This window comes from Abrus precatorius, unplaced genomic scaffold, assembly GCF_003935025.1.
Source record: "Abrus precatorius isolate BTA unplaced genomic scaffold, Abrus_2018 Scaffold1, whole genome shotgun sequence".
NCBI lineage: Eukaryota > Viridiplantae > Streptophyta > Magnoliopsida > Fabales > Fabaceae > Abrus > Abrus precatorius.
Genome location: NW_020874291.1, coordinates 1,413,099 through 1,425,735, shown reverse-complemented (window position 1 = coordinate 1,425,735; position 12,637 = coordinate 1,413,099). Strand labels below are relative to the sequence as shown.

The window sequence follows — 12,637 nt, the reverse complement described above, 5'->3', positions numbered from 1 at the left end:
TTACATTATATAAGGGTCATTTTTCATATATAGAATCTTTTTATATTTCTCAGTTTTTTGACTGAGTTTAGGATTTTCTCTCCTATTTTTCTGTCATTTTTTCTTTTATTTCCTAGATATTTCAAAGACTTCTTTATGTCTCTACAAGTCACCATGTAATTTATTTATTTTACATCAGTTGTATTACTATTTTTTTTTGCATATGTATGGCTAGTTTTATTTTAGATTAGGATGGAATGAACTTTTGTTTAAATCTCCTATTGTCACAACCCAATTTAGTAAAGATATGTGACATATTATCCCATTTAACCTATATAACTTTATCCATTTAAAAAGAATCAAAACTTAACTCAGGACAATTAATGGAAAATAAAACTCAACAGCTCAATAGTGGAGTAAAGTCTCAAGGACATTTTTATAAAACTTTTAATACACACACACACACACACAAAGGTTGCTTGACATGGAACTCAAAATAAAAATTCAAAAAAAGATCAAATGATTACATCTCATAATCAAACCTATAGCCAGATAGTCTAGACTATTAGCTAAAACCTAGACTAACAGAAGAAATAGAGTTATAGATTTCAAAAAAAATGCTAAGCTATTTCAAAAGAATTTATTAATTATTAATTTAATTTGATTATTCTAATTTAATTGTTATTATTACTTATATCTTCAATTGTACATAACGTTTATGTGAGCAATTATAGTGATTAAAGTATTTTAAATCTTTTAAAAAACCGCATGAAACTGCATGAAAGATGCACAAATTTTTTTTATTATATTTATTTCTCTGGGTTATAAGTTAAGTGAAGCTTGCTAGTTCTTGAGAATCTTGTTCATTCAGATAAGAAGAGTCTGTTGTATCCTAGAGAATTTTTTACTACACCGAAATAATCTTTAAGGACAGTGTTCTACATGCCTCAGACTATATTATTGATCAGTTAATTCAGGTCATTTCGACAACAATCTTAAGGATTATGGCTAAATCAATAAATAATGAAAAACTCCATCAACAACGCTGCAAATAACCATGAAAATGATATCAACGTGGATCCGCCTAATCCAATTGTTCCCACAGTCAACTATGCAAAACATTTTCTAGACGTGCCAAAGATAGAAATCTTCCAAGGGAAAAACTTTAAATGATGGCAAGAGCGTGTTTATTCTATTCATGACCAGCACGGCATAGCTCATGCTCTCACGCAACCGAAACCAGATTCAAATGCTACCCTAAAATTGTTGAAAAACTGGACTCTTGCTAACAAGGTTTGTAAACATACTATTCTCAGTATATTGTTTAATGAATTGTTTGATATCTATTGTTTCAATAAGGAAGCAAACAAAATTTGGGAGTCTTTGATTCTCAAATATACTGCTGAGGATGTTAAAAGAGAGAAGTTCATCATTGGACACTATTATAAGTGGGAGATGAACAATGAAGAAGATATCAAGACTCAGATTAATGAATACCACAAGTTGTTGGAAGACATGAAAGCTGAGAAAATCAAACTGCCTGAGAAATTTATCGTTGGACTACTAATTGAAAAATTACCAGAATCTTGGAAGGATTATAAGCAGCAACTAAAGCATAAGAATAAACCACTGTCTCTAGTTAAACTTATCACCCACATTATCATTGAGGAAACAAATAGGAAGGAACTCAAGGCTGCAAGGGCAAAGGCATTGGCATCAAGAGCAAACATGACACAAGCTAATAAGAAAAGGTACGATAAGAAACCTAATCAAAGGTCTCATTATAATAAATCTTATGTCCCAAAAGTGAATAATCCTACTTTTAAAATTAGCGGAGGAAATTGTTTTGTTTATGGCAAAACAGGTCATCATGCTACTCAACACAAACACAAGAAGAAAAGTAACAATCCTTCAAAACCAAATGCAAATTTGGTTGAAGGAGATGACGTTATAATTATGGTCATTTCTCAAGCCTTGCTAATGACTAATGTGAGTGATTGAGTGGTAGATTATGAGGCTACCAAGTACATCTATGCAAACAAAAATATGTTTACCTCCTACACTTCAGTGGGAGATAGAGAAGAACAAATGTATCTTGGTGATTCAAAGACTGCTGAAGTTCTTGGAAAAGGAAAAGTTCTTTTAAAGCTCACACTGACAAGACCTTGGCTCTCAACAAAGTGCTACATGTGTCTAGTATTAAGGTGAACTTAATTTCTATTAGTTTATTAGTGAAAGTTGGAGTCAAGGTGTATTCTGAATCTGATAAGATTGTGATGACAAAAAATAATGTGTCTGTAGGAAAAGGTTATTGTAAACAGTGACTCTTTGTACTCAATATTGCTTATATTATCAATGAAAATATTTCATCTTTTGCTTATTTGATTGACTCTATGGATATTTGGCATGCTATATTAGGACATGTTAGTGCTTCTTATATAAAGGAAATGCAATATCAAGGTTTGATTTCTGGTTTTAGTAATGGATGCTTGAGCAAATGTGAAATATGCGTGGAATCAAAAATAACAAAAAAATCATGCTTACCAATAGAAAGAAACACCGAAATGCTAGAATTAATTCATTCTGATTTGGGAGATTTAAAGTAAACTATGACTAGAGGTGGGAAAAAATATTATGTGACTTTTATTGATGATTTTTCTAGATATACCAAAGTATATTTTCTTAGAAATAAAGATGAGGCTTTAAACATGTTTCGTCTATATAGAGCAGAAGTAGAAAATCAATTAAATAAAAAGATTAAAAGAGTTAGATCAAATAGAGGTGGTGAGTACACCTTATTTAATGATTATTGTGAAAAAAGAAAGAATTATTCATAAAGTTACACATCCTTACTCACCTCAATATAATTGAATAGCTAAAAGGAAAAACAGAACATTAGAGGAAATGATGAATGCTCTTTTAATTAGTTCTAATGCACTTGATAACCTTTGGGACGAAGCTTTATTAACAGCATGTTTTTTACAAAATAGAATTTCATATAAAAGGACAAGTAAAACACCATATGAGTTATGGAAGGGACATAATAAGCCTAGTTTGAAATTTTTAAAGGTGTGGGGTTGTTTAGCTAAAGTTATGTTACCTTATCCTAAAAAGAGAAAAATAGGTTCTAAGACATCAGATTGTATGTTTATTGGTTATGTTGATCATAGTGTTGCGTATAGATTTTTAGTTTTAAAAAGTGATGTGCTTGATTGTAAGACAATAATTGAAACAAAAAATGCTGATTTTTTTTAACATGTTTTTCCATTAAAATTAGAAAATTTTGGTGAAATACCAACTCATAGTTCGTTTGATGTTTTTCATGAGAATTTGAGAAGAAGTAAAAGACAAAGAAAAAGAAAAATCTTTTGGAAATGATTTTTATATGTATCTTATTGATGATGAACCTTTGTCTATTTTACAAGCCTTCTCCTCAACTGAAGCATTGTTTTGGAAAAAAGTTGTCCAATCTGAACTTGATTTCATTACAAATTGTAATACTTGGACTTTGGTAGATTTACCTCTCAAAGCGAAACCAATTGGGTGCAAATGGATTTTTAAACGGAAATATAACCATGATGGATCAATTGAAAAATATAAGGCTAGGTACCACTAAAGGTTTTACTCAAAAACAAAATAATGATTATTTTGATACTTTTGCTCTTATAACAAAGATTTCTTTTATTCAAGTTTTGATTGTTTTACCATCTACATATAATTTAGTTATTCATCAAATGGATGTTAAAACAGCTTTTTTAAATGGTGAGTTAGAGGAAGAAATTTATATTGTCCAACCTGAGGGGTGTGTAATTCTTGGACAAGAAAATAAAGTTTGTAAGCTCCTCAAATCTTTGATATGATCTAAAATAAGCTCCTAAGCAATGACATGATAAGTTCGACCAAACCTTAGTTAGTAATGAGTTTTCTAATGTTGAAGTTGACAAATGTGTATACACAAAATTAGAAAAGGGTGAATGTGTGATTATTTGTCTATATGTGGATGACATGCTTATTTTTTGTACTAGCCATGACATAGTGCAGCAAACAAAATATTTTCTTACATCTAAATTTGACATGAAAGACATGGATGAAGCTAGTATAATTCTGGGAGTTTAAATCATAAGGAAGTGTGATAGTATAATATTATCACAAGAAAATTATGTTGAGAAAAATCTAAATAAATTTAAACATTTTAATGTCAAATCAGTAAGTAGCCCTTATGATGCTAACACCCAATTGAAGAAAAATAGAGGTGATCCAATTGCTCAGTCTCAATATACACAAATCATTAGGAGTCTGATGCATTTGATAAATTTCACTATACCTGATATTGTATATGTTGTATGTAGATTGAGTAGATATACTCATAATCCTAGTAATGATCATTGGGTCGCTTTGGTTAGGTTATTAAAATATTTAAGAGGTACAATGAATTATGGTCTTATTTATAGTGGATTTCTAACTGTATTAGAAGGATACAGTAATGCTAATTGGATTTTAGATTTAGATGAGATTAAATCCACTAGTGGTTTTGTCCTCACCTTTGGTGGTGGTGTAGTAACTTAGAGTTCAGCAAAACAAAAAATAATTACAAAATCCACAATGAAATCAGAGTTTATAGCTTTGGAGAAAACTGGAACTGAGGCTGAGTAGTTAAGAAATTTCTTAGATAATATTCCATTGGGAGTAAAGTCAACTCCTTCTATATCTATACATTGTGATAATAAAGCGGCAATATCTATTGCAAATAATAAAATCTTTAATGGTAAGAGTAAACACATTAGGTTGAAACATGGGATAATAAAGCAGCTGCTAAAGGATGGAATTATATCTATTGACTATGTGAAGTCAGAATTGAACTTGGCAGATCCTTTAACCAAGACCTTGGGAAAGAATTTAATATATACCACATCAAGGGGAATGGGTCTTAAGCTAATTTGATATCTAACATTGATAGTAACCCAACCTTATGAGTGGAGATCCCATGAAAAGGTTCATATGGATAATAACCAATTGTTAGTCTTGCTAGTACATTGTTTATCCTTTCCTATGGTGTGAGAAATATGAGAAGTAATAGACTGCATTAACATAAGGATAAGCAAGAGCTTTTAATGAATTCTATATCCTTTATTAGTTGTGTATAAGTGCAATATACACATGATAGAATTACCTATATGAGTGTGAAGTGGGCCGCTCCTATGAGATGATAGCTTAGTCTCTAAAGCACTCATAAACATCTAGGCACGTGCATGGCCGAAAAGCATAACACAATGTTAACAGCAAGAGAAATGTATGGTGTAAATGTGATCAAATGGGACTCTAATTTACATTAAAAAATATATTGGTTTATAGAAGTTTTACTTCACCGATTACATTGTTAATTAAGGTCCTCTTTATCTAGGTCTAGTTCATAGTCTAGAAAACACTAGACTCGAAGTATTTACATTCATAGTGTAACCCAGTTTTAAAATAATTTATTTTATTACATTACATGCTTTTCAAATAAGCGGGGGATTGTTGGAAATAATATAATTATATTTCAAAAGAATTTATTAATTATTTATTTTATTTTATTATTCTAATTTAATTGTTATTATTACTTATATCTTCAGTTATATGTAAAGTTTATGTGAGTAATTATAGTAATTAAAGTATTTTAAATCTTTTGAGAAACTGCACGAAAGATGCACATACTTTTCTGATTATATTTATTTCTCTAGGTTATTAGTTAAGTGAAGCTTGCTAGTTCTTTAGAGCCTTGTTCATTCAGACAAGAAGAGTCTGCTGTATCCTGGAGGATTTTCGACTACACCAAAATAATCTTTAAGAATGGTGTTTTACACATCTCAGACTATATTATTGATCAGCTAATTCGAGTCATTTCGACAACATCACCTATCACACCTACTCACGTATCACCATATGATCATCACAACACACACCAACACAAACAAAATGCAAGAGTGAGCTTATACAACAAACAATCATACACATAAAGTGTAGAACATAAATGTAAATATTTATACAACTTAGTACATTCATAGTTCTCAGCAAAACAATGCAAAAATTTCACCAATTCCCAGCCTATCTAATGCAACAACTTAGTTCAAAATGGTTTTACAACCTCGATAATCCAGTAAGAACTTAAAATTTTTCAGTTTGGGAGCGACCTTAACCGATATCTGGATCCAAATACAGCATAGCTTAGCATTTTTTGTATCGTTACATATCTAACCACTTAAATATGCAACTCAACTCTAAGAAAATCATACAAAATCTAAGAAAAAGATTGAGAATAAGAGGTAAAATCAATTTAAGTTCAATTAAAGACAAAACATCAAACTTCAATTATTGAACTTGAATTGAAGAATCAATCCTCAAGTGTTTAGCCTTCGATCCATAAACATAGAGCAATAAAAGATAGAAGGAGAACACAAACAAGAAAAACAAAAATAAAAACTAATTCTAAAAATTTAAGTCTTAAATATGAAAATAAAAATAAGCTTAAATGTAAAATTATCCTTATTAGGTCTAAATTAGTAAATGCAAATTAAAAATGTAATGGACCCCAATAAAATAAATTATGTCCAATAAAATCATAATATAAAGATTTTAACAAGCACCTACAATGTTTCAACTTGTACAAGAAATATCTACCAAGCCCAAACATAATTTTTGTGTGAAATTACCTACAAAATTAGAGACCCAAAAAAGAGATTTTTAATAAAACAAGAATCACCTCAAAATTCTACCTATAACTCAGATCAAGATATTATCAAAATAGTAAACACACATAAGAAATGCTAAAAGTTCAGAATTAGTATATTTTGATATTTAAATATAATTAAGACCTTTTCAATTAATACAACCAATTCAAAGTAATTTAAACATAAATATTATATAATTAAGCTACATTAAAATTTAATAAGTGTAATTAAAATATGATTCATTATTTAATACAAATAATTATTTACATAAAGTTATAGATGATATCCATTAATATTCGTATACTCATTTAGAAATTTAGTATCGTTATTTCCAAGTCTCTTCTTCTAGTCAATTCACTTAATGATCCTCTTTATAAAATTAGCTCATTTTTTGTTTAGTAATTTAACTATTGTTTCTTATTTAAGACTTTTTAGCCTTTTTATCACATTTTCTTCTTATAACTAAAGAATTATTTCCTAATTTTCTTATTAAAAAAAAGTGAATTTCTAAGTTTTGATCATGTAAATACATAGACAAAGATGCAATGTTATTGGATAGTTATAACAAGATAAATATCTAAAGGATTTTTTTTTTAAAAAAAAGACTTAATTTAGTCTTAGAATGAGTATTTTGTTCAATTCCTAACCAATATTAGACATCTTAACACATCTCTAAGATTAGACATCTATTTGTAAAGTTTATAAGATTATACATTTATGGGTAACATAATATTCAACCCGGATAAACTCTCATTTGAAGAAGAAAAGAGTATTGAAATCAAGAAAATGAAAATTGAATGTATTATCTACATTTTTAGTATATTATATTAAATATTTATACAAGAATTGGTAAAGAAAAAAGAAAACAAGCTAAAATGGAAAAGTAATTAACTAGGATTCACTAAAAAATTCTAAGAAGTAAGACAAAATTAAAAAAATGCTAACAATACTCTCTTTAACATACTACTCATTATTAATTAAAATTTATTAAAAACTTAAAAAATATGAAAGATAAATAATAATTTAAGAGAGGAAAAATAAGATTTACATTACCATAATTTTTAATAAATTTTAATTTAATAATAAAAAGTACATTATAACAAAATATGTTGCTAACATTATTCACAAAATTATAATATAAACTCCACATATTGTAATAATTATATAATGACTAAGATAATAACTCATACTTAATTACATTTCCAATACATGCTTAAAACGGTGAACAATGTATCAAAATATGACACACTTAGTATTCTAGTAAGATACACATGATATGATATTATTGTTAGTCAATACTTTATCATTATCTTCAAGTTATGTTTAATTTTTTAGTATTATCAATTTATTTATAAAAAGGACTCAATAGGCTAGTGATTTCTTTTTAAACATTTTAGTTTATTTTATAATTTTTTTATATTTATCTTTCTAATTTTTATAAATGGCATTTTTTTCTCTCAGAATTATATACATATATATATATACTCTCTGTAAATCTTAGAGTTTATGTAAATTACAACAATTAACTTTTCACATGGTAAACACATTCTTGATTCATCCACTAAAATCACATTGGAATATGACAATATTATTTATTTTTAAAAATCAAAATATAATACAACACCAAAAATGAATAGATCGAGACAATAGTGACAAGAAGATCCTAGTTAAAGTATGTCAAATGACAATAATAATAGTACCAGAGCATAAAATTACAACAAAAGGCGTTGTCAAAGCAACTTACAAACATACAAATAATGAGGAAATAAAAGATGTATGAAAATAATGGCACAAAGAAATGTGTGTAAATTAAATTAATCAAAAGAAAATAGAAACAAAAACGGTGGAGAAGCCAAAAACTAAAGCCAAAGTAGAGGCTTGAATGCCCGAAGCTTCGTTTTTGTTTTGAGAAGGGTTAGCAGCAGCTTCGTCTGAAGAAGAACCTCGACCATCTGCATATTTTTTATTGAGTTCTTATCTTGTATATCTTTCTCATAATCACTTTTTTTTACTTAATAAAGTATGTATTAAATAAAAAGTGTATGTATTTATTATCTAAAAAATTTTAAAAATTTATATAAATAAAAATAGAAAAATTTAAATTATTTTACTTTGTTTAGATAATAAGTATTGAAAAAAAAAAAAAAAGAACACAAAACTAGAATGACATACCAGGACTAGAAGCTCTACTTGAAGGACTGGTGGCAGCAGCTCCTGGTGCAATACCTTCATTATATTTTAGAGAAACAATATGAAGTTATCACCAAGACAATTTCATGCTAGTAGCAACTAGCAATTCTTTCATTGTACATTGAAGAGAACAACAATGCTTTTGCCAATCAAAGGTTTTTTTATTACAATAAATCAATTATAAAAGAGATTTTTGAAATTGTGTTAAAATAATTTCTTCAAATCATAATAAACTATGAATTGTGGGAAAAAATTATTGCTAAAGAAAATTGCTAAAAGGAGCTTAAATGTTTTTCATTTTAGAAATGGAATTTTAAATGTGAAATAAAGAGTTGCTGAAATTGTCATGACAATGTAAATTCAGGTGTAACACAAATCTAAATAGATGGATCAATTTCATTTCTCTAGTTGTTAATTTTTTCGACCTCTCTGAGATACACTCTCAATCCCTTTTTGTAGGGTGACTGACTCAAAAGGATTTTAATTTTTTTTTTGTCAAAACTCAAAAAAGTGTTTTTCTCTTTGGTCACTCCAAGAGGTTAAAGGGTTAGTTTTTGCACTCATTTTCTCTTTTTATATCTATATTAAAAGAATTTCTAACTTTTTTTCAAAATATTTTTTATGAGAATAAAAAGATCTTTTTCAAATAAGTTTCTAAAATTATATTTTTAGAAATTAATTCTTCTCATAAAAATTTTTCAAAATTAAGATTCTACACTTTTAGAAATAAATTTTCAAAATTAAAATTTTATAATTCCAAAATTTATTTTTTAGAAGTACAGAATCTTTAATTCCAGATATTTATTTTTAAAAATGGTTAACAATTCTAGAAATTAATTTCTAAATATGTAAAATATTAATTCCAGAAACTTATTTCTGAAAGTGTAGAATCATAATTTTAAATTTTTATTTTTAAAAAGAATTAATAATTCTAGAAATTAATTTTCAGCATTGTAAAAACCTAATTTTGTAAACTTATTTTCAGAATTTTAAAATTTGTATTATGAAAACTTATTTTTAAAAGAAGGCTAACATTAACAAGATAATAGAGCTTGACAACAAATATGTCAATTTTTACTATCAATTAAGCTTTATAAAAATATTCGATTTTATTAAATTCATCTAAATAAAATATTAATAAATAAATGAAAACTCACTTGGTGACATGGAACCATCACTCATTGAAGGAGGCATGGACACAGGGATTCCCGCAACTGTCACAATATGAGAAATCAACAAAACAAAATTAAAACAGTCTTCATAATACATATCCAAAGAATTTTCTTTGGTCAATAATACATTAATCTAACACTTGAACTTTGGAAAATGTAAATATACCTTTGAAAAATATAAATATATCTAAAGGTGGAAAATAAAAAAAGGTGTTTACTATAATATTTATAAATTTTAAGAGATATTTTATATTTTTTAAAATTAATAAATATAATTTTTTTAAATTTTAAAAATTTAAAAATATTAATTTTTTAATTAAACCACTAATTCTAGTGATTATTAATATAAAATTATCAATAATCTTTTTATTTTACATGTAAGAAAGGTATTCAATTCTCCCAATTGTAGAAATACATAAAATTTTACTATAGATAAATGTTTTCTATAAATAAAATGGCACCATGAAAACAAGGGAAAAAGATGGCATTAATTATAACGTAAATTAAGAGATTGAAGTTGTTGTTATGGGTCCTACAGCACTAAATTCTACTGTAGTTGCATCGTTGGCCGATGGCGGTGGAAACGGTGCTAGTTTCTCGCCGCTAATAATTGCCAACATGTGCACTATCATACATACAAGCTCCTTCTGAGCTGGAAATGCACAAAAATGCAAGTTATAGTAAATTCAATCTTTAAATTTGATAATAGTAATTTTTATTAAAAATAAACATTATTATACTTTCATGATTTTTAAAAAATATAGTATATTTGAATTCTTTCTTTATTGTATACTCATACATTTAGATTCTTAAACTTAATCTTAAAAGTAGAAATTTATAAAATATTTTTTATTTAAATAATTAATATTAGCAACTATATATTTTTTTATAAAATTTTGCTATTTATAGATTAATAAAATTTCAGATCTACCTGACGATCGGCAATATTTTATAAAAACATTACAACCAAATTTCAGATCTAAAATATGTTTATTAACTAAAGATTCTAAGATTCGAATCCTTTATAGATATAATTAAGACAAAGACATAAAATAAAATAAATAACTGTGACTCTATATTAACAAATCTGACTAAAATTATTTACATTTTTTTCTTATATAACAGTGTATATGAAAATCCTTCTTCACCTGTAGCAACTAGCCAAACACAGTGCATAAGATTGATGAGTTTTGATAATCTAGAAGTTGAAAAGCAAGTTATATATAACAATAGATAGCCATTGTTGTCATGAAGAAGATGAAACTTACGTGCACAGGTGCTAACAGGGGGAGTTTTCAAGCCACAAACAGAAGGGAGCTTGAGAGCTTGTTTCATGTCGATCTTGATGCCAATAGAATCAGGTTTGCCAAGCAACTCACAGAGGCAAATAGGGTTGCCTTCAAGCAACCCTGCAAACTCAGGGCAACACCCTTTGTCAGGTTTGGTCAAATTACTCCCATCTTCCACAAAGGTTAGACAATCAGACGCGTTTGCTATTACCATGAAGCAATCACTGCCCCCCGGAGACGGAGCCGCAGCGGTTTCCGGTGCCAGAGTTGGCGCAGATGTGCCATAACATGCTATTGCGAGAACCAGAGTGACGATTGCTGCTACTTTGGGGGTGGTGGTTACAGCCATTTGGTTGTGGTGTTGTGTTTTGGCACTGTTAACTAAAGTTTGTGATTTATGGAGTGTGAAATTTTGTGGGTTAATTTGAGGCTGTCAAGATAGGTAAGATGAAGTTAAATAGAGTGTGTCTTCGTTTGGAAATTCTATCCCTAACTTTTGTTGGCTAAATTTAATGAATATAACAACTAACCAACTATCACTGTGCACCGTTTTGTTCCTCTCTCTTTCTGTTGTAATGCAACTTCTATCCTCTAAAGTAATTAATGTCGTCCATTACTTGATCCCAAAACGGCGTGTGAACGAAATTAAACGCCGTTTCCACATCTGAGCGATGTGAATGGCTTGAAGTAGCTACTGATTTTGTTTATTGCTATACATAGGTTGTTGCTAATTAATGTGTTAACATTTAGAGAAATGTTTTAGTTCATTTTTATTAATTATTTATAAATTAAATATTAAAGTATTGATTACTGTATAAGATAAAAGAAAAAATTTATCGTTAGTGATAATTTTACCGACTCGATTAAGATTAATCTCCAATGAAGACAATTATAATTAAATAATAATAATATTTTATAATAAATACTTTCATTTCATATATTTCTTCTATTTTATTTTACATGTTAAATTAAACTCTGAATTTTAATTTATTTATTATTTTAAAATATCAGGAAGTTATTATTTTTTTAAAATAATAATTTTACCTATTACAAACAATTCTTACAAACTAAATAGTACTGTGACAATAGCAATAGGGATGATAATAGGTAGGATACTATAGTATCCATTTTTATATCCGCATTTTAAAAAAATAACTGTACTCAGCCTCATATTCGCGTGGATATGAACATTGATCTCGTACCGTACCTGTATCCTCTAGATACTCGTATACCCATCTTCTACTCATTACCCACGCTTGTTTGAAAAAAAAAATTTATAAAGAAAAATATATTTATATAA

At 27.8% G+C, this 12,637-nt stretch overlaps 1 protein-coding gene across 2 annotated transcripts; it reads right to left on the bottom strand.

The window, feature by feature from the left end:
- Nucleotides 1–8,325: 8,325 nt before the first annotated feature.
- On the bottom strand, nt 8,326–11,823 carry LOC113857620 (non-specific lipid transfer protein GPI-anchored 2-like). 2 transcript variants are annotated; one of them, XM_027489701.1, is made up of 4 exons: nt 11,317–11,823; nt 10,034–10,090; nt 8,859–8,912; nt 8,326–8,638 (listed from the first exon to the last, which is right to left on the bottom strand). In XM_027489701.1, the coding sequence occupies exons 1-4, from the start codon at nt 11,684–11,686 to the stop codon at nt 8,505–8,507; spliced, it is 615 nt and encodes a 204-aa protein (XP_027345502.1). In that variant the 5' UTR covers nt 11,687–11,823; the 3' UTR covers nt 8,326–8,504. The 2 variants fall into 2 exon arrangements, with proteins under 2 accessions (XP_027345502.1, XP_027345509.1); XM_027489708.1 differs by having other exon boundaries at nt 8,374–8,629; nt 10,049–10,090; nt 11,317–11,822.
- Between the last annotated feature and the right edge of the window lie 814 nt (nt 11,824–12,637).